General features: G+C 34.8%; 1 protein-coding gene across 1 annotated transcript in view; it reads left to right on the top strand.

The window, feature by feature from the left end:
• The window catches only part of LOC126814436 (protein prune homolog 2), a 164792-nt gene extending 156694 nt beyond the window's left edge, over positions 1–8098 (top strand). Inside the window, exon 17 of the mRNA XM_056099899.1 lies at positions 442–8098. Within this exon, the coding sequence (XP_055955874.1) occupies positions 442–574 (133 nt within the window). The 3' untranslated portion in view covers positions 575–8098. The remainder of the gene's footprint in view (positions 1–441) is intronic.
• Positions 8099–27893: the final 19795 nt, after the last annotated feature.

Here is a 27893-nt window from a genome sequence, read left to right as displayed (position 1 = left end):
ACATGAAATCCCAATGTTGACAGTGTTCAAACCCAAAGTGTAGCAACTGCATCAGTACAATAAACAGGATATATCTACATGATCAAAAGTGTATGGCCATTTATAAAACTTAATTTGCAATTTAGTTAAAATTTATATTTTGTTCTTTTTTTCAACAAAACGAGTTGAACTAATTTGGTGGGAAGGATGAAGGTTTCCATAGTATAATAATGTGGAAGTCACTAAATTCTGTATCTACCGAAATTCTATTCAGTTCTTGAATACATACTAAAAAAGCTACATAGATGGGCAGGGGAAAGATGTATGTTACTAATGTTAGCTGTGCTCATTTCTACACTTTTTTGTATTACATTTTGTTTCCATCTAGATGTATATAAGATGATTACCGTACATTTAAAATGACATTCTATTGGTCCATAAATATATTTAATTATCTTTTAGCATCGAAGAAAAATTAAAAGAAAATCCCAAGTATTTAGAGGAAGAAGAAAAGAGGGAAAAGAAATTAGAAAAAGAAGCTGAGAAAGAGAGAAAGAAAAAATTGAAAGAAGAGAAGAAAAAAAAGAAAAAATAACCATTTCTATTTTGCATAACTTTTGTTTTATGGTTTTTACCATTCATAATTGTAGTAGAGTTTTCATTTCGTATTTTGAAATTGGGTATTACTTTTGGGTACAAGGTTAACTTTTTAGAAGAATATGAAATGTTCATACCCAGTTCTCATGTGTGGAATTGGGTAGTATCTCTTAATACATAATCATTTTATGCTTATTTAATAAATTAAATGATTTGTTTATTCATTGTCTCATATCAAACTTAAACGTCTTTTTCTTTCTGCAAAGAAATCCTTTTAGAATAAAAACATTGCTATCCAAAGACAAAGGGCAATGATTTAAAAACTATTACTTCTAGTCAAAAGAATGAAGCCTGCTTATATTATATAATACAGTTTGTAAACAAAGAGCCTTTTTCATATGGAATTTATGTTTTAAAAAATTAACTTTATATATTATTTTTTTTTTTTGTGATAATTTTAAAATAAATTCCAAATCAACTTGATTAAAGTTTGCAATGTTATATCTTGACAGAAGTAATATAACTTTTTTTACGCCCACATTTTCATGTGGACCTATATTGTCGTCGCCCTTGTCCGTCCTGACGGCCGTCCACCCTTGTTTTTGGACACTCTACAGGTCACAATTTTTATCCGATTTCAATGAAACTTGAAATATAGGTTTATCACCTTCAGATCTCGGTTCCTTTCGATATTGGCATTTATCGGACTGTAACTTCATGGATTATGGCCCCTGATTGTTTGAAAAATCGCATTTTTAGCTTGTGGACCCTATAGAGGTCACAATTTTTATCTGATTTTGTTGAAATTTGGAATGTAAGTTTATAACGCAAAGATCTTGGTTCTGTTTGATATTCGCGCATATCTGACCGTAACTTCCTGAATTATGGCCCCTGATTGTACGAAAAATCACGTTTTTTTAGCTTGTGGACCCTATGGAGGTCACAATTTTATTCCGATTTAAAAAACGTTTGAATATATCACCGTTACACCTTAATTACGGTTGAGTTTGAATTTCGTGAAAATCTGACAAAATGTTCGACCCTCGTACGCAAACAGTGTAAAAATATGGTAGATCAAGGTTGTGGACCCTCTAAAGCTCAAAATTTTTATCCGATTTTGATGAAACTTGAAATACATGTTTATAACCCAAAGATCTTGGTTCATTTCGATATTTGCGCATATCGGACCATAACTTCCTGAATTATGGCCCTTGACTGAATGGAAAATCTAGAGGTCACAATTATTATCTGATTTAAAAAAATAATTGTGTGAATATATCACCGTAATGATGGTTGAGTTCGAATTTCGTGAAAATCAGACTCTCTAGAGGTCACAATTTTCACCTGATTTTGATGAGACTTGATATGCATGTTTATAACCCAAAGATCTCAGTTCCTTTCGATATTCGCGTCTATCAGATCGTAACTTCCTGAATTACGCAAATAGTGTAAACCTATGGTATATCAAGGATGTGGACTCTCTAGAGGTCACAATTTTCACCTGATTTTGATGAGACTTGATATGCATGTTTATAACCCAAAGATCTCAGTTCCTTTCGATATTCGCGTCTATCAGATCGTAACTTCCTGAATTACGCAAATAGTGTAAACCTATGGTATATCAAGGATGTGGACTCTCTAGAGGTCACAATTTTCACCTGATTTTGATGAAACTTGAAATGCATGTTCATAACCCCAATATCTTGGTTCCTGTCGATTTTCATACATATCCAATCGTAACTTCCTGAATTATGGCCCCTGATTGTACGAAAAATCACGTTTTTAGCTTGTGGAACCTATAGAGTCATACTTTTCATCCGATTTAAAAAAACGTTTTAGTATATCACCGTTACACCCTAAGGGTGGTTGAGTTCGAATTTCGTGTAAATCGACCCAAAACTGACAGATACAAATGGCCGTCCCTCGTTCTCAAATAGCGTAAAAATATGATATATCAAGGTTGTGGACCCTCTAGAAGTCACAATTTTTATCCTATTTTGTTGAAACTTGAAATGTAAGTTTATAACCCAAAGATCTCGGTTTCTTTCAATATTCGCGCATATCGGATCATAACTTCCTGAATTATGGCTCCTGATTGTACGCAAAATTGTGTTTTTATCTTGTGGACCCTATAGAGGTTATAATTTTTATCCGATTTCAAAAACCGTTTTAATATATATCCTTTACACCCTAAAGATGGTTAAATTCGAATTTCGTGAAAATCGGACCAAAACTGACAGACAAAATGACCGCCTACGTACTCAAATAGTTCGAATTTCGTGTAAATCGACCCAAAACTGACAGATACAAATGGCCGTCCCTCGTTCTCAAATAGCGTAAAAATATGATATATCAAGGATGTGGACTCTCTATAGGTCACAACTTTCTTCTGATCTTGATGAAACTTGAAATGTAAGTTTATAACCCAAAGATCTCGGTTCCTTTCAATATTCGCACATATTGGACCGTAACTTCCGGAATTATGGCCCCTGATTGTACGGAAAAATCATGTTTTTAGCTTGTGGACCCTATAGAGGTCATAATTTTTATCCGATTTAAAAAAAACGTTTGAATATATCACCTTACACCCTCTGGATGGTTGAGTTCGAATTTCGTAAAAATAGGACCAAAACTGACAAGACAAAATGGCCACCCCTCGTACTCAAATAGCGTAAAAAATATGATATATCAAAGTTGTGGACTCTCTAGAGGTCACAATTTTCTTCTGATTTTGATGAAACTTGAAATGTAAGTTTATAACCCCAAGATCTTGGTTCCTTTCAATATTCGCACATATGGGACCGTAGCTTCCTGAATTATTGCCCCTGATTGTACGACAAATCGCTTTTTGATTAACTTGTTCTCTATCTTGCAAAATGTGGGCGTATCCTGCCTGGCAGCCGCTGGTAGTATATCACCGTTACACCTTAATGATGGTTGAGTTTGATTGGTAACCATGACTACCCTTGTACTTCAAATGCATCATTTGTGTAGTTGTACTCCCTGAAGAAGTAAGTTTTTACACTTGGGAAACGTTAGATTCTATAAAGATGGTTTTGTGATACCCAAGACTTTGTTTTAACCACTCCTACTACTGATGTCACCGTATCAAGTTTATTATGACTTGGATCTCATCTAAGTTTATGTTATTCAAATGGTTTTGAATTCCTCTCTCTTTATATTTATTTGGATTCACACATTGAAATGTGGTCGTATATTGTCGTCTCCCCCCGTCCATCGGCCAGCACAGCGTCCACAATTGCTTGTGGACGCTCTAGAGGCAAAAGTTAATATCTGATTGACTTTAAATTTATACACAGTTTTTAAGGTCATGAGACGAAGACATCTATTGATTTTCAACGATTTCTGATAACTTAAACAGCTAACTCCATGATATTAAATGTTTTGTATACTGAACGTTAGCATTAGGGTGTTTCACTTTTTTCGTAATTTCTAAGGTTTCTACCCATCACCTTGGGGTCAAACTTAATTTTCTAAAATTACTGCCATTTTCTGTATTTTTGGACGTTTTGAGCTTGACAGATCACTCAGAAAAGTCAGGTATGGCTTGTAATGTGTCTAATTATGCTTTTCATGGATGTAGAGTCAATTTCCACCATCTTAAATGAGATTTTCACAATCCAAGATTTATACACAGTGTTAAAGGTCGTGAGATGAAGAAGTTATGGCCTTTGATCATTTTGAAAAATTTTGTGGATGCTCTAGAGACCAAAGTTATCATCCGATTCACTTTAGATTGATAAACAGAGTTTAAGGTCTTTAGAAAAACAATAATATTGATTTTCAGTGAATTTTGGTAATTTGTTACTCTTAATCAGATTTTAGTGTATTATAAATGTTTCATTACCAACAAAAGTAAAAATATGCGACAACTCATGTTGACTGCTCGGGCGACTTAGCTGCTGTGGGCGTATGTTTCGTTGCCTGGCAACCTATCTTCTGATTTAGATTTGCTTTTGCAGAAGACAAATCTGAATCAGAAAATAGTCGCTTCATGAGGGAAATGCTTCATGAGAGAAATCTGGGACGGCTACTTGCCACTCATAGATTTCTAATTTCATTTGCACAAGACAAACTATAGTTGATTTGTGTTCTGCTGCCATCTTGAAACTAAAGAATCCTAATCTGTGTGAAACAATATGAGGGAATTTTAAATCAAATCTGAATCACTTCGCAAGGGATTAAAAGTTATTAGTTCAATAGCTATGTTAATGTATATAAATATACAGTTTATATTTCATCCCTGTCTTTCAATGTTTATTATTTCCCCTTAAAGTTTCTATTATCCAGACATGTATATAGATATAAAAATAAAAGTGCAATTTTAATGAGATTTATATAAAGTGTTATATGTATATATTGGGTGTGAATTATATATTGTTAGAAGCGGTTATCAAGTTAATTGTTATAATGTTTGTTAGATAATTCCTGGAGATCTCCCTACAGAGGTAATTCACTAAATATATTTTGTTATTGATTTTTGTTCAGTATTCCTTATTGTTAAGCATACTCAATTATTATTATTTAGAGTTTATATATATTTTTAATAAATAAAATATGTATTAGGTTCTGTTAAAAAAAATTAATTAATGGAATAGATGCAAATGATTCAGCTGTTCAACACAATGAAAAACATGTTATACTTCATATGAATATATTTATTAAAATATAGAAATTTAATCCCTAGTGAAAATCTACCTGCCTGTTATGCTACAAATGGTGTTTTTCAATGTCTTCTCTTAAAGCATTTAAGATTTTAACAAAATTTGGTTGTGTTATACTCAGATTTGTTCAAATATCTTAAATTGCTGAATGGATTTTAGAATTTTGTTGAATTTGACCTTAAAGATGGGTTCCTGTGTACAAACTGGGTGATTTAATGGTATATATGGACTAAAAACATATTCAAACTAATTAATTTGTCATAATTCTCAAACATTGTAATTGCGAAGGAATGTCCTGCTATCAAACCAGGTCATATTTACGTCACATGACTTTCCTCTCTTGGAAGTCCAAGGAGAATTCATTGCATACTTAAGACGATGTTGTCTTTAATCGCTTACTATTTATTATAAATATCGAATCCTGATTAAATTCTTGGATTATCCACTACCCGCGTCTTTTTCCGTCATTTTTATCTCAGAAAGTGTTGTAGTCTAACTCTTCATAAAGTTTATCAACTTGTACATCAAGCGTTCAATGTTCGCGTGTGACCTTTGACATCACCCATGCTGAAATTCCTAATCGTCGGACTGTCAATTAGGGCAACCCTTACATTTTTGTCCTGTATACGCTCCATGAGTGTTTTTCGGGGAATCCAGTATTTTTCTAGTCAGATTGGATATCTCTAACTTTCCATATATACCAAAATTACCATACTTTTATTGGAAATAACCACCTGATAAATACTTTTCTGGGAACCCATCTTTAAATGATACAGATGAAACTTTGTTGAAATAATAAGGGCTTGATCCCATAGGAGTTAAGTTGGACAGGGGTACCATAGAGTGACAAATATATATATTTTTTTTATCAAAATTGGTATGAATGCTGCTTAGCTTTCAGTTATTTAGATTTATTCAATGAAGTTGCTCTGTCTCATAGGTTTTTGGAAGAGGCACCTTGATTTTACAAAGTTATATATTTTTGACTTCTCCTCAACTGCTTGATGAATTTCATCATCTATATTTCAGCAACTATTTAAATAAGCCTGTGTCGAGTGGACGTTAAACCCCATTTCTCTCTCTCTCTTTTGTTCATATTTGTTCTAAGTCACTTGGCTCCAGAAGGTTGTGACATCTTTAGGCGTTGCCAGATTTGATAGGTTTGTTGATTAGATGATGTTTGTCCAAATTTCTTCAATTTGTTCCCCAACCTACTCAATGTGGGCTACGGATGATTACTTTCATATGTTATAATGACAGTCAAATCAATATTTGAATAGATATATAATGTAGGAAAAGACATCTAAGTTATATTTTGCAACATAAATCAGTGTACACGAAAGTATATATATATATATATTTACAGAATGTTGTAAAACAAAATCAAGCTAAAATACTATATACCTGTATATCACAAAGATATTATACCTATATTATTTATTTATATCTACAAAAGAAATGTATTTTAAAGGTCTCAACCCATTATTCTTTATAGTGTGATTTTTAAAAAGAAATGAATTTTACAAATGATATATTTAATAATTATTTTTATTTTCTTAAATATTGAAATGATATATATTATGTAATAACACCAAAAGTATTTTGAAAACTTTAGTGATAAAAAAGAATGGTGTGAATTTTTTTATTAAATAGATATACATGTATTCATAAGTGTATGGGTTTTAATTAATTACACATTGTGTATTATAAATCAAATAATAGCTTCCAGTAGATCCAGTAAACATAATTATACAGTACAACAACATTCTACAGCCCCTATGTTTTGTGCATTATTATCCTCTGTGGAACATGGATTTGATCCTTTGCAGAGCCTTCTAATCATCTGCGAGCATGCACAGAATGTGGGACATGTGGAATGTTGTGTTACTTGAATGATAGAAATTATATACTAAGGCAACAGATAGAATTCCGATATTACTGCCTGGTGTATATTATATAAATTAAATACATTATTCATTGTAGGAGAATGGGGAAGGGAGTAATTATTGTAGATTATTAGAATGCTAAGTTTCTGTTCTAATAGTGTAGAAAGTCTTTAATATCTTGTAGTAGAGATATGTGTCGGTAAATGGGGAATGTGGTAGACAAACTTATATAAGAAGTCTTTTTTTGTTTTTAGATATTTCAATTATTGCCATTGAAATCAATCTGGTTTCTGATATGTTCTGCAGAATGACTGACCTTCTAATTTTAGATATAACTGGGTCATTCTTTATTTGAGTTCATAAAAAGTCTGTTAATTATTACCAACATACAAGCATTATATTTTTAATTTTAGAGCCTAAACTTCATTTCAAATTTATATTTTATTTGTATTATAAATGTCACAACAGTATCTGCATTGGGTTTGTTTTAAAAGCAAACATAGATGGGCAAAACATGTATTTACTCATCGAAAATCAGACATTTTTAGTGTTAGCCTTTTGTATATCTCAATGGTCACAGATTTGTCAAAATTACTTTGTATCTGGAATAGTTTTATATATTTGTTTTGTGCTACTGTAGTGTTTTAATATTATGGTGGTAGCTGTTCAATCCATTTTATTAAAACTTTTATTGGTTAACATGGAAACATTGTCCAAAAGAACCTGAAGATTAATGTGTGTTTTTATTACAAAGACGATAATATGTATATTATTTGAATGGATTGAATGTGTTATCTAGAAATATTTATTTATACTATAGCTAAACATACATCATTCCTCTAACATATATTTATGTTTGTCTCTTGCTGTAGCAATTCCTAAGTCACGCAATAGTGCCATTTCTTTCATTTATGGTGGCAATTTTATGAATAAAATTGATTTATCAATAGATTTGGATTTTTTTCCCTTTATTTTACAATACAGAATATTTCACCATATTCCATTTATCTCCTCTGGCAAATGTTGATATATTTTCAGTTCACATATCTATGTACATCTTGCACGGAAATGAACCATTTTTGGATTAATATTCCCTTTAGAGCTTTGACTACACAATATTCTAGTTTACAATGGATTAAAGAATCCCTCGAATGACGATCAGAGGCTTTAAATCGGGGCGGAAGCAATTCTTGATTTGGGGGGGGGGGACTATCATCCTAGGTCCTTAGGCGAGGGTCCAGGGGCGGCCTAGGCCCCGGAACGTCTTAGGGGTCTAGATCGTTGGAGATGCTTTCTGAACGATTTCTGGCTAATAAAACTACTCACTAATGAAGTGAAAACAAATTTTCTTAACTCCCTTACCATGAAAACACAATCTATGGTGGTTTAATCCTTGGTTCCTTTCGATATTGGCGCATATAGGACCCTCACTTCCTGGATTATGGCCCCTGTAGAAGTAACAGGTTTTATTTGATTGTAAAAACCGTTCAACTGTATCCGGTCACAATTTTCATCCGATATTAACGAAACTTGAAAAATAGGTCTATCTCCCAAAGATATTGGCTTTGTTACTTTCGATATTGGCATAAATCGGACCATAACTTCATGGATTATGAAGCTTACGGACACTCTAGAGGTCACAATTTTCGTCCTTTCCATATTCACGCATATCGGATTGTAACTTCCTAGATTATAGCCCCTGGTTGTACGAAAAATCCCGTTTTTAGCTTGTGCAGGTTACAATTTTTATCCGATTTAAAAGGCATTCGAATATTTCACCGTTGTACCATAATTACGGTTGAGTTCACATTTTCTGAAAATCGGACCGAGCTGCCTGACAAAATGGTCAGCCCCCTAAATGCATGTAATACCCAGGTTAGATCTAAATATTGAGGCCATCTACAGATTTCTCCAAGGTCACAAGATGTAAACAGGGATAGCGCCAATCCTAACCTGAGATCTGGCCCTTACCCTAACCCTCAGCAACAATCATGTGCCCTAGCCCTGATTACATCTTGTGACCTTGACGAAATCTCCTGGTGGCTTTAATATCGAGGGTTTAGAACATAATTGTGATAAGTCACAATGCTTGATATATTGACTTATCACAATTATGTTCTAAACCCTCGATATTTAAATCTGATCGTAATACCCAGGTTGTAAACCATCCAACGGCTCAAATGTTTTATCAAATTTTGATGAAACTTAAAATATATACTATTCAAAAAAAGTAGGGGATATTTGATTTTGGGGGCATAATACTAAAATATGCAAATGACTACGAAAAAAGTCACTATAGAACCTAACAAGAAACATTTCCAGTTACATGTGACGCCCAAACGCACCAATAGCTACCGCATGGAATGCAGGTGATGCTTGGGATCATCATGGGGGTCCAACCCAAGATTTGCACGACTCTGACTTTGAATGTTACAGTCATTGTGGCATTGAATTCCAGGGTGGAAACATCAGTTTAATTGTTTTAGTGACCAGAAAACAAATTTTGATATGCGTTGGCTTACCCAAAATGAAAGGTTACGTGCCCTTGGCATGCTACAGATCGGCACAACACAGGCGGTTGTGGCGCGGACGATGAATGTTTCTCAGTCTGTCATAAGCAGGCTATGGTCCAGATACCGTGATACACAATCTGTACAGGACAGACCACGCTCAGGTCGACCAAGGGCAACAACTCAAGCCCAGGATCGATTTATCCGTACCTTGGCCTTGAGAAATCGTGTCATCACAGCAAATCAGATCAGCGCTCATCTTCAAACAGACACTGGTGTGAGAGTGAGTGGCCAGACGATTCGGAATCGACTGCATAGGGGTCACCTTCGCGCCCGACGTCCTCGCGTGATCCCTTGTTTGAGAGATCATCACATTCAGGCAAGACGTCGTTGGTGTAGGGATCGTCAACACTGGGATAATCGACGCTGGAGCAATGTGATGTTTTCAGATGAGTCAAGGTTCACTGTTGATTTTTGGGACAGACGTAAAAGGGTGTGGCGTCGTCGAAACGAGCGCTTCCAAGACGTTAACGTCATCAGACATGATCGATTTGGGGGTGGTTCTGTTATGGTTTGGGAGGCATCACTGTTGCTGGAAGAACGGCTTTACATGTTGTTGCAGGGCGTGTTACAGGCCAGTACTACCGGGACAACATCTTGGCAGTCCATGTTGTGCCGTTCGCACGACGTCACGGCCGCCGTTTCATCTTCCAGGATGACAACGCAAGATGTCACAGGGCCAGGATCGTTACAGGTTACCTCCAACAACAGAACATCACCACATTACCTTGGCCAGCACTGAGTCCCGACCTCTCCCCCATCGAGCATGTCTGGGACATGCTTGGACAGAGGTTACGTCAACGTCAACAACGTCCTGCCAATGTCCAAGAACTTGCTGCTGCGTTGCAACAGGAATGGGACAATCTGGACCAAAATGACCTTAGACGTCTCATTAGGCGTATGCCACGTCGGATCAATGCTTGTTTGGCAAACAGAGGAGGATTTACCCGTTACTGACTTGGATGTGATGCTGTGGTAACTTTGCTGTTTGACCCCGGGTATCATTTTACCCTTATAATGGTCAGTCTGTGCCTTACTTAGTCTAACGATCATTTGGAATAAATCGATGAATGTGAACTTCATTTCATTTTGTCATTTGTTTCTTCGTCAGTTTCATTAGGTGACTTTAATAACACTTAAAAATCAGATATCCCCTACTTTTTTTGAATAGTATATATTTACAATCCAAAGATCTGGGTTCCTTTCGATATTGGGGCTAGCGTGTATTATAGATTACACCATAATTATTTCCTCAAAATCGGACCACAACTTCCCCGTCAAATAACCACTCCCCTGTTACGAAATTCTAAATAGTATAATAAAAGAATGTAATACCCAGGTTGTGGACCATCTAGATGTCACAATTATAAACTGGATTTAGATGAAACTTAAAACGGGTATCACTATACTTGGGTGAGTTCAATTATCGTGTGCATCTGCCCCTGCCTTTTACATGAATGAAGTTTGTTGATCTTTCACGATGAAACTTAAACTGTGTGTTAAGGATCAAAAATTCTTGGATGAGTTTGACTTTGGTAGCATCAGACCTTAACATTCTAGAGCTATAACCCCTGCTTTTCACTCAAAATTTGAAATATGTACAGGTTTTATAGGCCCATGGGCGCTACCATTGTTGTCCAATTTTGTTGAAACCTAAATATGTTAAGGATCAAAAAATCTTGAATGAGAACCCTATTGATTTTACCTCTTCCCTATCCATTTCTTGCAAAATGTGGGCACATCTTGATTGACAACCGCTTGTTTTAACTGGTCATAATTGATAGCAGTGGATTATTTGATGGATAAGGGATACAACAGACGTGAGATGGACTTGAAATAAAGATCGGTTGTTCAGTTATTTAATCGCGACCCTCGCAACCGTAGGTCTCTTAACCCAGAGCTCAGTCGTAGCAGGGTTTTCTTCTTCTGAAAGTCTACGTTCTAGAAGTCTCACTTCTACTCACTCCCATATTAAAATCAAGCCTCTTGTTTTTATTGAATAGTTACGTGCGTGCAATAACCTGGAGAAAAGAGTACTTGCGGCCAAATTATTGGGGGGGGGGGGGGACACTCCGCCGGGCCTGTAAATGGTAATTTCTTGTGTCGCCAACTAAACAGATAGGCACGTATTGCTTTTGAAAAGATAACAGGGCTAGTACAGATGGTTTTAATTGAAATTAATATTAATAAAAGTCTTTCATATTATAATATGGCGAACATAAACTAACGCGGGCGAAAATCAGGGATGTTATACTGTTTGGTTCTTCAATTAACATTACATGTGCTTAAATGGGTAAAACCTCGTTGATTTTGGCCATATTACAGTATTGAATTGGGTTGATCCTACGTTAAATTTGTTCGTGTTAATTATTTCATTCATTTGCAATTGCGTCTAAAATCTAATTACAGTCAAGTTGCTCGGTTGGGCCAGTACACTAATTAAACACATCCCATATTAGACAAGCGAGAAACAACAATTCCAGTATAAATAAAGGGGTTTTAAAATACAGATGTGACGTCATCCTTTGATGTTGGCGTACTATTATTTCAAATAATGGTAAGGGCAATGTCCAAGCGTACATTATTTATACTAGTTGAAATTTTGTACACGCGTGACGTATTTCATTGCTAAGCACGTGCGAGCTTGTCTGTATTTTAAGTTGTTTAATGATCTCGAGCTTAAAGGGCCAATCCCGATAATTTTTTGGAGAATAAATCTGGTTAATTTTGTGTTAAAATGCCCCAAAACCCTCTACCTACGGGCCGAGCAAGTAACTCAATATTTGTGATACGTTTGCAAACAACTTAAATCCGTCAGTCTTCATCTGAAAATGGAGACTGGTGTCTCAAACTGTATTATACGGTGTCTGGATAAAACCAGACCTTTTTTTAATAAAAAATAATATGTAGGTGAAATTTACCGTCCGTTATCAAGTACAGCACATGGGTCATTCACTGTATAGACCTTTCAAGAAACGGGAATCAATTATCAGGTCACCCAACGAAAAAATTGACCCGAAATCTTAAAAGAGTTACGTGTCCGGATAAGCAGTTTTGGCGTTCACGTCCAAACGACTCAATATTTTGAGCTGAAATTTTGAGACAAGGTCAATACACAATTCCTATATATTTTGGTGCTTAAATTTCATACGTACTCGGACTTTAATTTTTGAGACTCGGGATAGTCCCCTTGAGCAATCTGATTAAAACCCCGATCCTATTTCGTTTCGTTTTTATAGTTCAAAATTTCGTTTTACTTGTCTTTACTACACTAGGATCTGGAAGAGTTTTTATACAACAGGCGTTCAACTTGACGTGAGGAATTAGCCAATGAAACGGTCTGTTACGGTAAGTTCTTGCCTTTTTATGCACAGAACTGTAGGTAAACCACTAGAAACGACAACGCTGGTTGGTTAATCAATGTCTGACGTCATAGGTCAAAAACCGCTCGTTTGACCCCTGACGTGAACTCACACTATAACTTGTCAGATCTTCATGTAGTGTAGGCCATCGAAAATATAAACCAGCGGCTGCCAGGCAGGATACGCCCACATTTTACAAGAGATGATAGAGAACAAGCTAAAAACATACGCGATTTTTTATACAATCAGGGGCAATAATCCAGAAGGTTGTGACCTGAAATGTGCAAATATCAAAAGGGACTAAGATCTTTGGGATATAAAGATATGTTTTAGGTTCAATCAAAATCGGATAAAAATTGTGACCTCTAGAGGGTCCACAACCTTCGTATTACACACTTCTACACAATTTGCGTACAAAGAGCGGGCATTTTGTTGGGCAGTTTCATTTCGATTTTCCCGAAATTCTAGAGAATTCTAGAGAATCCGCAAGCTAAAAATGCAATTTTTTGAACAATCACGGGCCATAATCCAGGAAGTTAAGTTCGGATATCCGCGATTATCAAAAGGAACCAAGATCTTAATGTGTAATGATGATATATTCACACGTTTTTTTTTAAATCGGATAAAAATTGTGACCTCTACTGGGACCACAAGCTAAAAACGTGATTTTTTGTTCAATCAAGGGCCATAATTCAAGAAGTTATGATCCGATATGCGCGAATATCGAAAGGAACCAAGATCTTTGGGTTATAAACATGTATTTCAAGTGTCATCGAAGTCGGATCAAAATTGTGACCTCTAGCATTGATTTAATAGATGTTTACACTATTTGCGTACGAGGGACAGTTGTCCGGCAGTTTTGGCCCGATTTTCACGAAATTCGAACTCAACCAACATTACGGTGTAACTGTGATATATTCGAACGTTTTGTTAAATCGGATAATAATTGTGACCTTTAGAAGGACCACAAGTTAAAAACGCGATTTTTCGTACAAACAGAGGCCATAATTTAAGAAGTTACGATCCGATATGCGCGAATATATTGACTTGCATTTCAAGTTTCATCAAAATCGGACCAAAATTGTAGCCTCTAGAGGTCCACAACTTTGATATACCGGCCAGATGTTTACACTTGCGTACGAAGGGTGGCCATTTTGTCCGGCAGTTTTGGTCCGATTTTCATGAAATTTAAACTCAGACAAAATTACGGTGTAACGGGGATATTTTCGAACGTTTTTTTTTAATCGGATAATAATTGTGACCTCTAGAGGGACCACAAGCTAAAAACGTGATTTTCCGTACAATCAGGGGCCATAATTCAGGAAGTTACGATTGGATATGTATGAAAATCGACAGGAACCAAGATATTGGGGTTATAAACATGCATTTCAAGTTTCATCAAAATCAGATGAAAATTGTGACCTCCAGAGAGTCCACAACCCTGATATGTGGGCGTATAAAAATGAAACGAAATATAGATATATATTTTAATCAGATTGAAACAACAGAAGTTAGTCCCTCGTGTTGTTTCAATATATTACGCAATGTCTCGCTCTCTATCAATAAACCACATAAATGACGATGAGTAGGTTTGACATAATATTCTAAACTCGAGGCGATGCTCATGGCGGTACATTACATTTAAAACTCTTAAATTTGTTAAAGTCATGCTATCTTCTAACTTCTGGTCATGTAATTTCTAAATTAAGACAATGTATAATCCAATTTCTTTATCTTATTTCTATTATTTAGACGAAAAATTACTTCTTCATTGACTCTTTACATGTTTAGCAAGAACATCGAACAAATTAAAAATTTTGACACTTAGAACTACCTGGAGATTTGGTGATTGAGCAACTGATCGGGAACAGTATGTTGAATGGTTGGATGGGATGTAGTTTTCAAAATACTATGTCAAGAAATATAGGATATACAACATTTTTGTTCATTTTTTTATTTATTTATTTTTCCAAGAGGCATATCTTGTTGAATGGTTGGACTGATGTAGTTTTCAAAATACTATGTCAAGAAATATAGGATATACAACATTTTTGTTCATTTTTTTATTTATTTATTTTTCCAAGAGGCATATCAAACATGACAATAGAGGTGATAATATAAAGTTACATGATAATAAGTTGAGAAAGTTTTGGTGAGAGAAAAAGTAATGATGTCATGAATGACCAGCCTCTTGAGGATAACCCATAAAAACCTGCTTAAATTAGAACTAGGTTTATTTCCAATGGGGTCCTTAGTGGAGGATCAGGTCATGTCATCATAGAGGGGCAGATTCATTTAAGAAGGGTGAAGGGTGAAATATGACTAAGCGAAAATTGGCTTTCATGTACATTGGAGACCCACTATGAAAGCTTTTGTGAACATGGTTCAATTTCAGTTGTTTGACTCTGCCCTGTGGAACACCACAAAGAAATGTCCAAGGGGTCTGAGAAAGTTTTACCAACTTGTTTCCTGTTGGAAAGATATGAACGAAACAACCCTGTCTTAATAATAGAAATGAGATGAAATAGAATTAAAATTTACGCTTAACAAATAAAATAATTGGATTATACAATTTAGAAATTACATGAAAAGACGCGATAGCACGACATGAACAAGTTTAGAATTTTGAATCTAATATACCATTAAATAATTTGCAGAATGGTTATAGTGTTGGTTGATAATTTATACAAAAGGGAATTCCTGCAATTTAGTTTTGAAATAATCAAGGCATTAAATAACATTGTGCATAGAAATAGAAATAATTTAAAATCTTGAAGCAAATAAAGAGCGTCATTGTTGATCACTTGAATAGATTTTATGATCCATGAGCAATGGAGTCTCCCTCTTATTTGTCATTTCTGGTGGATTCATCTGGGATACCAAGATGAGACTGTGAAACCTCTTTTCAAAATAAAAAAAAACAACAAAAAACATGGTGTAGCTGTCTTAATTAGGGCAACGAAAAGGAATACCCAAACTCGACAACTATATAAAGGGAACTTTTAATACATTTTCCATCGCATTAAGTCAAATGTGGATTTTTTTAAAAAAGCGATTCGAATCAAACAATTATTAAGCCCAAGGTCCCATTGAACAAGTGAATAAAACTTCTTTTGGATACATACTAACTTCATATGATCATGGTGGGATTTGCGTTTTTTTCGGGGTGGGGGATCAAAGTGGGGCATGGGACAAATTATAAGGTTAAGAAACACTGATCCCGGATGAAAGATGTCTAGCAATTTTAATGTTATTGTATAATAACGTTTAAGGGAGGTAGAGGGGTGCACAAAGCCATGACATTGGGCTGAATAGCGACGGTTTTTTCCAAGTTAACCTTTTCCAAGTTGGGGATCACGGTGGATATGTGGGTAAGAGGCTGGCTGGCTAGCCTGGAGGTAAGGTGTTCGATCCCTGCATTGGCCGAGAAAGTTCATCCACAGATTTTCCGGCGTGGTTCCCCCTTGTCAGTGATGCAGGACGGAGGGCCTGACAAGGACAGCTGTCTAGTTTTTCGGATGGGACGAAAAACCTAGGTCCCGTGTACACATTGACGTAAAAGATCCCTTGACAGTTGGAATTCGATATAAGAGTAGGCCGTAGTGCCGCTGTCCGGGCAAAATTTCCGTCATGCCCGTCTTCATTAGCCCAGTTCGAAGCAGAAGAGTTGGACGTTAAACTCCATTTCATTTCTTTTCTTTTCCAAGTTACATTCCATTTAATATAGCTACATTATAAAGTTAAGAATGAACTAATCAGCCATACGTTATGAATTGAAGCTTAGAATAAACACCCCGTAAGCATTAGGCCGGGGGTTTTATTACATGCTGAATTGATTCCCAACAAACAAAAATGCGTTTTTATATGCCCCACATAGAAACGCGGTCGTATAATATTGCTTATGGACGCTCGAGAGGGAGAGATGGGGTTTAACGTCCCCTTGACACAAAAAATGGATCATTTCGGGATTAACATATGGTTCAATTTTATTTCAATAATAATTTTAAGGTCTTGTGGACGCTCAAGTTAATACCCGATTGACTTTAAATTTATACACAGTGTTTAAAAGATCTAATTCTTTAATCATTGGCACCACAAATGGGCCGCAACGCATAATAATGTAATATGAATGTATATAAACTGATTTAAATTCAATCGTTTCTATTTTTACTGTAATTTCTAATCAGTTATATTCAGCGAAATACGCGAAGAGTTCCAGTTGGGTAGCATTCTCTGGCGTCTTGTTATTCCAGTCTACACCGAAGTATTATCCAACAGAGTAAAAATACATGTATTTTACTCTTTGATTATCCCCTGGGATATGTTGAGCCTCGTTCATCGAGTCGCGTCATTACAAATGGGACTTAAAAGCATTCTGGCACGAGATTCGTGTGCCAATTTTAAAATGTTCATTGTGTCTTAAATATCAGATATCAGAAGCCCATCTTTTCACGGTAAGATAAAAACATCTATGTGGATTTAAAATGACCAATGTGTCGTGTTAGCAATGTCGAAGACTGTGGATGATATTGGGTTAAAGACTTAGCTGCTTTAAGGTCATGAGACGAAGAAGCTTTAACGATTTACGATAATCACTGCCCTTGACCACTTTGAAAAATCTTGTTTACACTCTAAAAGCTAAGTTAATATCCGAAAGACTAAATTATACACGATGGTTAAGGTCATGGACGTAGAAGAGTATTGATTTTCAACGAAATACGATAATTGCTGCCAGGGTTATGGCCCTTGATCGCGTTGAAAACTCACGTGGACACTCTAGAGGTGAAAGCTAATATCGGATTGACTTTAAATTTATACACAGTGTTTAATGTCATGAGACGAAGAATACTATTGATTTTCAACGATTTCCGATAATTACTACCAGAGTTATGGCCCTTGATCACTTTGAAAAATCTTGTGGTCGCTCTAGAGGCTAAAGTTAATATCCGATTGTCTTGAAATTTATACACAGAGTTTAAGGTTTTGAGACGAACAAGTAGGCCCTTATATTGATTTTCAATGAATTTTGATAACTTGTTACTCTTAATCAGATTTTAGTTTATTATAAATGTTTCATTACCAACAAAAGTAAAATATGCGACAAGTTCTTTTGATGCTCTAGAGACCAAGTTATCATTCAATTGACTTTAAATTTATACACATTGATTTTCAATGATTTTTGATAACTTGAATGGCTAAATCCGTGATATTAAATGTTTTGTATACTAAACGTTAGCATGGGGCCGGACTAGAAGCCAAGCAAATTCTAACGATTTCTGATAATTACTTAATTATTTGTTAATCTTAATCAGACTTTAGTGTATTGTAAATGTTTCATTAACGACAAAAGAAAAAATATGCGACAACCCTTGTTGACTCTCGGACGCCTTAGCTGATGTGGGCGTATGTTTCGTTGTCTGGCAGCCTATCTTTTTATTAACCGTACTATATTTGGTGTTTGGCGTTTTGTATATTGTTTGGTATATAATGTGAGTGTTCTCAACTAAACAACTAAAAATTTGTGTTGACGTTCGTTGCAATTTTTAGAGACTTTTGGCAAGCATAAATTCCTGGTCCGTCCGTATCGCGTATCCGTAACGATTTTGCGTGTGACGTCATCAGTTCGTGTGTATTTCTCATACGTGATACGGATACGGCAGCACGTATCGGACAGCTTTAATACGGAAAAGGTCGTCGTCTTTTTTGCTACTTTTAGACGCTGAAATGTTGTGCCGTAGCGTTTTTATGAATCTATATATTGTCTATCCTAGAGACATTTAGCAAGCGTAAATTCCCGGAGCCTGTTTCATGAAATTCTAACTAAGATAAAATCCAAATTTTAGTAATTTGATTGATTTTAGTGCTTAGCCAATCAAAATTGAAGTATCTACTAAAATTTGGATTTTATCTTTAGTTAAGATTTCGAGAAACAAGGTCCATGTCCGTATCGACTTTGTGTGTGACGTCATCAATGTGTGTGTATTTATCATACGTGATAGCACACGCATACGACAGCACGTATCGAACCCTTTCATACGGAAAAAGTCCGTTTCTATGAATCCATGTGTATTCTAGAACACGAAGGTGTACATTTAATGTGATTTTAAACATGATAAAAACAGAAATTTAATCTTTTTTCTCGGAATTTTCATATTTTTGGGTTTACGCGCTAAATTTAGGGGTGGGGAGGGCTTGCAAATATATAAATGATGTGATTCTAAGGTAAAGGGGTATAAACTTTCTGAAATGATACATTAGTGAAACAAAAATTGCTGTCAAGAGTCGAAGTCTAAGATTTTTTAATAAGATTCGACATTATTTTTTTTTAATAGTTCAGCGACTGTCGAGCGACTTCACTCCCTCCAGTAATTTAGGCGTGGCACTTGACTAGTACTGATGGTAATTTTGGTAGATATCTGCCATCATGCTGTAATAGAACTAAGCTCAGCTCAGCTACTCCTACGTATGCGGTGCGAAAATCTGCCAAAACTCGAAAAACTACATTGACGGATAGCCTACGCGATACGGATGGGATAAATTCCGCTTGCCAAAAGTCTCTAATGTTATGATATTATATCTATCTAGGTTTTTGCGATAATATCAGTTATCTCTATTTATGCAAAATGTCACACATCCTCATAACCGTTATCGTTTTGGGGTTAAAACAAGAGAGAGAGAGAGAGAGAGAGAGAGAGAGAGAGAGAGAGAGAGAGAAATGGGGATTAACGTCCACTCGACACAAACTAGGTCATTTCGGGACTAACATAAGGTTTAATTTTATATCAATAATTCGCTTGCGCGTTGGGATCGTTAGCAGTGGGAGGAAACCGGAGGACCCGGAGAAAACCGACGAGGTTGGACAGGCGACCCTACTCCTTGTCACGTACAACCGGTGAACTGAAACCACGCCAGTTGACTCAATGACAGGCCTCATGATACAGCGCACACGTGCTAACCATTTGGCCATCCAACCCCCACTTGTTAAAACAGGGGTTTGATTTAATTCATTTGTAATTTAACACATGAATGGCATAAAAAATATTGTCGGAGATATCGATTTTCTGCGGATGCGAGTGTCAAAGAGGCATTGAATGTTTACATCTTAGTATAGCTATATATAGGATGACATAAATATTACGGTAACGTTGAAATCAACACGATAATAATAAACATGGTTCAAATGCAAAGATTTGTGGGACTGGATCTCTCATTACCATATATATGTAGGCAACTGTTCAATGCCCAAAACTTTGATAGCGTCAAATTATGTTTTGCTTTATCATATTTTTTTTTTTATTTTTTTTTTTTACAATATAATGTTTTCTGATTGATTAATTAAATACTAATGATCTCATTTTGTAACATTCAAAACACCTAGCCGAGATAACCATTCAAATTTAATTGCAGGTAACCTTTTTTTCTATTTTTGACAAAACTGTGGATGTAAAATTTTTCTAAAGTTAAGTGGTTAAATTAATTCGGTGTTTAACAAGTTTCTTCTTGGGTTACGCTGTCGTGTCTTTCTTCATTCATTAATTAATAAAAATTGACAGAAAATTTATCATGTGTTCACTGTAAATAAACATATAATGGCTGCTTACATCAGAATTATGGGTTTGAGATACATCCGGACACTTCTCCGGAATTACAAAGCGTCTGGATTAAACTCTCAGTTTGTAGCTATACATGATTTTGTTTATGCAAATTTAAATATCATTTTATTTCATTTTCAGTGAGAAAAAGTTTGAAAGTTGTGGGATCTTTCCGCTTTCCTGAAATTCCGGATACGGCTTTACTCCCATTAAATAAAATTCGGTCAATTCATTCGAAACCCTTGTCCAGTAGCAACAAGGAATGAGTAATTATTACAAATTTGGTCAGTCATTTGCTAGAAGAAACATTCGTCAGCATTTTCGATGTACATGTAATTTATGATATTATTCGTTAATTTCATTTTTGAATACGATTATTTATTTCCGTCGAGTTATGTTTAAAATATGCCCCAGGTAGATGGCATTCAGATCTAAATTTATTATACTTTGTAAATTTATTGTTAAAGGAATTTTTTGAATAAAAACTACTATAAACTGTGAAAGAAATCTTTCTTTTCAATTTGCTTTTGTTCAATCCTTCCCCCCTTGTCCATAGTATCCCCCAGGGATGACCAGTGTCTCTTTGCAAAACGTTATCGTTGACTGAATATATAGCCAATATGTTAAAGTTTATTTTCCATTCTTAAGTTCAGACTGCATTAGTAGTTGGCATTGCACAAATGTGAAAAAAAAGTCTACGAACCATCCCCGCTCTCCTCTATAAATAAAGAGCATTGCTAGTTTGCTCAATTTTATCCCATTCACCATGGAGATCTACTGACACCACACTTAAAGGACAATATTGGTGCCATCATTATCACATATGTGATAGAACTGGTTAAACACGTTCCAAATATTATTTTATCACAGAGATCATTGATAGATGAATTTTTAGTGAGCAGAAATTCGCCCATGTATCTGTTATCATCCGTCACTTCAGTCAGTTATATACAGTCCTAGGACCGTCTAGAAATCAGCCAGATTTCTTCAAGTTTAGGAATGTGACCTCAAAGATAATAGAGATCTGTTGAAGAGAATCTTGTCATCAACTTCTCAAAGATAATAAATTGTCGCCCAATTATTATCTATTTAGATGGTGCAGTGTTTAAGTGTCATATTACACTGCTCTATATTTAGAACTACAAGCTACATGTAGATGGGTTTGAGATTTTCAATTCAAATTGAACTAAAATAAGGGAATAAAAGAAAATAATCAAATTGGAAGTAGAAATAAACAAATTTAATAACAATTTAATATAATGTAAATAATATTGATTCAAATATTACATAAAGTAATAATAAGATATAGTTAGATGTAATATCTACTGCATCTTATTTTAGCCAGGTTATACAAATATCAGGTTCTATGAGATTTTCAATTCAAATTGAAATTGAATAAGAGAAATCAATCAAATTAAATATAGAAATAAACAAATATAACAATTTAGTATAATAATAAAAAAAATGGATTCAAATATTACACAAAGTAATAATAATAATAAGCTTATATAATGAGATGTAATATGTACAGCACCTTGTCTAAGCCAGGCTATAAAATATCTTACACTATTTTACTCATATACTTTGATATTGACCAATTTGATGTTAACCAATTAAATGATTTTGGATTTTTTTCCTGGGGAGATTACTATCCATAAGTAAAACAAGCGTTGTTGAGCACATTATCCTTCTATACCTCTTGCCAGTGGCACTTTACATTCATCTATGAATATTTATTTCCATAGAAAGGGCTCATTGTTGAAATATTTACGGCCTATTGAGCCATCGTACATGTATATTATATGTGAACACAGGGTACAAATTTACAAACTTATCAATTATTATTTAAGAAAATTGGATCCAAAAATATCTTATGTTGGTGCATAAATATGAACATTTAATGATTTTTTAAATAGAGGGAGAGGTTACCAAAAACATATTTAATATACAGCGTTGCCATGCAAGAGACGCCAACATTTTGCAAGAGATGGACAGAGAACAAGCTTTAAAAAAATGTTTTTCGTACAATCAGGTATCATAATGCAGGCAGACACGGTTTGAAGTATCGACTGGATTCAAGAACTTTGGGATATAAACATATAAGCGGACAAGATAAAAACGTGATTTTCCGCGTTTGTCGACTTTCCATGCAGGCTACGGATTCCTTTCTGATTATTTTGGATATGCTAATAACACTCTTCAGCTCCTCATAATACTTCCATTTATTTGACAGATCAGATTCATAATCTGATAATCCCCCATTAAAATTTCTACAATAATGGTATTCAAAATGGCATATTCTTGTCCATTCTATTGCATTAAATTTGTCTTTGTAATGTTCTTGGAGAGTTGTAATTGTGTCTGTTTGATCAAGTTCATCAGAAATCACACTAAGATTTGTCAATTGCAATTTACATGAAATTTCCACATACAAATCATATAAAGAAGTATTATTTTTATGTTGTATACCGTTGTCAATAAGTTTATTGTTTATTTCAACAGATAGTTTCTGGCAGAAATTTATGCGATCACTATATGAAAAAATATAATTTAATATAGATACACTTTTAACATAAATCTTCTTGTCAATTTCCTTCACGTTTTGATGAGTTCTTTTAAATGCACTTAAGACATTGTGTTTCTTCAGTTTAATGTTATCTGTTTTCATACAGGTTGAATATTTTCGAAGCCAGACACTTTAAAAACCATCTTAACCTGGGGGAAAATATAACAATGTTTTAATTATAGTACTATAAACCTGATTTTTCGTATCCTTTAAATCAAAATTGAGTTCCAATATTGTAGTTATTAGTATAATTTATTCAAGTCAATATCAAAATATAAGTGTAAATATATTACGGGTGGTGTAAATAAACAAATAAAATCAATTATAGGTGGGTGTAATATCAAAATATAAAATAAATAGAACTATCATTATGAGAGATATCTGATGTCTGAAATCATTTTAAATATAAACTATCCTTCAACTTTTGCACTGAATCAAGTATTAATTTGATATTATAAATTCGTACTTTTCAGTTCACTTAAATCTAATATATATATAAAGTCAAATGAAATATATTGTTAAATTTGATTTCATCTAGAGAAAACATACATAAATCATGATACAATAATTTGATAGGAAGTCGCGATGGTTAAGTGAGTAAGACGCTGGCTCGCTAGCCTAGAGGTCCCGGACCTTAAACCCCATTTCATTTCCTAATTTGATATTTGACATAAATCGACGAGTATTTTAAATCGCTATTATTTTACTAAACAAGTATTTACTAAATATTTTAAAATCATACCCATTGGCTTAGTAGAATTGTGATATAAATCAATGAAATTAAAAAAAAGGTTATTTTACTTAAATAGCTGGTATAAAGTAGAAATATACCTTCTATTAAATCATATCACCGATGCTATAATAACTACCTAATCAATATCAAATCTTATTCTTACACTTACACAATTCATACAATATAAAAACATAAATAATATGAAATAGGGGGCGGGGGGAACATTCCATAGTTTTGCTCCGACTTGGCAAATAAAGACGGGCATACGCCATACAGTGTGCTTTGAGCTATAATTTGCCCAGACACCGGCTCTACAGCCTACTAAATTGAATTCCAACTGCCATGGGATCTTTTACTTTTGCTCCAATGTGTACACAGGTTTTTCATCCAATCCGAATGACTATACGTTATCCCTTGGCAGGCCCTCGTTCGCGCCACTGACAAGGAGGAACCACTCCGGATAATCCCAATCAACTTTCTTCCACAACGCAGGGATCGAACATGGGACCTCCAGGTTAGCGAGCCAATGTTTACCTCACTGAGCCATCATGACTCCCGAAATAAAGTAAAAACATTTTACATACAATAAATAAAGAGACTTACCTTTAAATCAAAACAGAGTTCTAATATTGCAGTTATTAATTCAAGTGACGATTAGATGTTCGTTGTCATTTGTTCCTGAGGTTTTACGTCCACTTGCACCAAGGATGATATTCTAGACAAGACGATTTAGACTAATACTACTACCTGGTGCTTTAACGTCTGCTTCCACAGAAGTGATGTCACAGAATATTTGTCCGCGAATTTAAAGGCTGGAATTTCCAGCCTACTTATTTTCTAATAATTTGATTAGTGGATGTGTAATCATTTTTCTAAACACCATTGGAAAACTAGAGGTTTATCCATTGATTGGTTAAAAACCAATCTTGACTAACTTAAATCCTTCAAGTGTCATATTGAGTAATTTGTATATAATTAGTGTTAAGCTGTTAATAAAAATGTTATATATAAAAAGAGCTTTTTATTTTAGAAATTAAAATGTTGTCATTTGATACTCACAATGGCAGGTTTATAGCTATCAACACTTATCTAACTGAACTATTTATATCAGGCCAATAATGCCACTCAAGTTGGACATGTTGTTTAGATTAGCATTCCAGGCAATTAAAAATCAGTGAACCGGGCCAAACCCAAACATCCAGAATTTAGCTCTTTTTTCTAGATGGTCCTAGGGGTGTATAGAGGGATACTCGTGTTTTCCTTTATTGTTGAAACATTTATTACTCATCTATCGTAGCAATGATCTCTGTGATAAAATAATATTTGAAACGTGTTTAACCAGTTCTATCACATATGTGATACTGACTGGCACCAATATTGTCCTTTAAGGGTGTATGGCTCTCTTTAATTCAAATTGGCACCTTAAAGGAGTTAAATCGCTAATATTTGGAACCTAGAAATTGACACAAATGGGTCGCAACGCATATAATAATGTAATGTGAATGTATATAAACTGATTTACATTCAACCGTTTCTGTTTTTACTGTAATTTCTAATCAGTTATGTTCGGCGAAATACGCCAGAAGTCTCAATTGAATGGCAATCTTTAGCGTCTGGTTATTCCAGTCTACACCGATGATATTTATTGCGCGTGCTCTCCAGATAAGAATATAGCGTCACCATTTGACATGACTTGTGGGGATATGTCTAGTCGCGTTCTTTGAGTCCCCTGTTCCAAATGGCGCTGAAACGCATTATGGTACACGATTCGTGTACCAATGGTAAACTGTTTATTTTGTCTTGAATATTGGATATCAGAAGCCCATCTTTTCCCTGTAAGATCACGAGACCAATGTTGATTTGCATTGACAAATAATTCGTGTTTTCAATGTCGAAGATTTTTGATGATATTGAGTTAGAGACTTAGCTAATTTAAAATAGACCATGGACCTTATAAAACATAAGGTCCATGAATAGACGAAATGGGTCTAAAAGCACATTATGAATGTATATAAAGTGATTTATAATCAATTTTAAAAAAAATAATATTATAATTTTTTAACCAATTACGTTCGGTGAAATACACGAACAGTCCAGATTGAACGACAGGCGTTTGCGCCTGCTTAGCCCATTTGTTAGTATTTTGTGGTTATTATTCTTAATTACCCCCGCGTTGTCTTAAAGGGACAATAACACTTTTGCTGGCTTGAGAGAGAGAGAGAGAGAGAGAGAGAGAAATGGGGTTTAACGTCCACTCGACACAAACTAGGTCATTTCGGGACTAACATATGGTTTAATGTTATTTCAATTATAAGCTTGCGCGTAGGGGTCTTTTAGCAGTGAGAGGAAACCGGAGGGCCCGGAGAAAACCCACGAGGTTGGATTTTGATGGCTTGACAGCTCCAGAAAATAAAAAATAGGCTTATTCTAAGTACTAGATGTGTTAGTGTCCTACTTGTTGTGTAAATTATCCATTACATGTAAATCCTATTTTACTTGTCCAGAGGGTTCAAAAATATTTTTAAATCCAAGTCACATTTGAAAAGCTTTACGTCAGGCTTTTCAAATCATTTAGTTGAAATTTTCCAATTTTTTAAATTAGGTGTGTTAAGATGAAATTTGTATCATCAATTAATTGGAATATTGTAAAATAGTACAATTTGTTGACCAGAATAAATATTGGGACATATTATTCAGTTATAACAAGAGTGGTATTGAGCCTGTAAGGGATATGTTTTCCTTATTTTATTTCAAATGGCGCTAGAAACCATTATATCCGTAGAATACACGACTCGTGTAGGTTACTGATTATAAAATGTCCATTTTGTCTTAAATATTGAATATTAGGATCCCATATTTTCACGGCAAGATAACATCAGTATTGATTGAAATGGACCAATATTGAATTCTAATTCGTGATTTTAATGGAAAATAGTCTATGGAGTTAGAGGTGCCGGTATATATTTATTGTAGGGCCTAAGCTTTTCGCGCCAATGGTCATTGATCAGAATAATAATAATAAACAGTTTATATTTGAAAATTTGATAAATTATAGGCCTATCTAATCTTTCAAGCACCGCTTATTGTCATTGTATATATGTGTGTGGTTTTTCTTTGTGTTTATTTTTTGGTTGTTTTTTTCTTTTCTCCTGGGATTATAAACTATTTTCTTCAAAACATGCGGTTGGGGCTGTATGCATGGATGCATGAGGCTGTATAGGCTATCAGAATAATTTAATAAATAAATAAAGGCATCCGTTGAAATAAATTATAAGTATACCTCTATAGGCTACAGCTAACTCATTATAAAATTAAAAGTAATTTTAGGCCTATATGCGAATAGGCTACACATGACAATGTATCAAGCTTTTTTTTTTTTTTAAATGGAGTTTAACGACCACTCGACACAAACTAGGTCATTTTGGGACTTACACATGGTTCAATTTTATTTCAATAATTCGCTTGCGCGTAGGCCTAATAGTAATATAGGTGTCTTTATGGAGGAAACCGGAGGACCGGGAGAAAACGCACGAAGTTACAGACATGCGACCCTATTCCTTAGTCCTTGCCACGTAGGCTACAACCTGGGAATCGAAACCACGCCAGTTGACTGAATGACAAACCATCCAAACGGCCCTTATAAAATGATAATATAGGCCTAATGACTATGCATCATAAACTAGTAGTATTGGACATTAATATGAATGTTGGCGCGAGATATTACGTCATAGTTGCTACGTCAAGTAATCATTCTTGAAAAAGACAATGGATTTCTCCGAATTTTTAATTAGGCGAAAATTCTTTGATAGTCCTGGGAAGTCACCGACACGTCAATGTATTGCATCAAGACCTGAGCCACAAATGAGAAGGTAACTCAAAGCTCGTGTCTTTATTTTTAGCCGCCTACTTCGGTTGTTTCATTG

Source organism: Patella vulgata, chromosome 3, assembly GCF_932274485.2.
Source record: "Patella vulgata chromosome 3, xgPatVulg1.2, whole genome shotgun sequence".
NCBI classification, from domain to species: domain Eukaryota; kingdom Metazoa; phylum Mollusca; class Gastropoda; family Patellidae; genus Patella; species Patella vulgata.
Note: the sequence above shows the minus strand (reverse complement) of the source record. Positions and strands in the feature narration are given on the sequence as shown.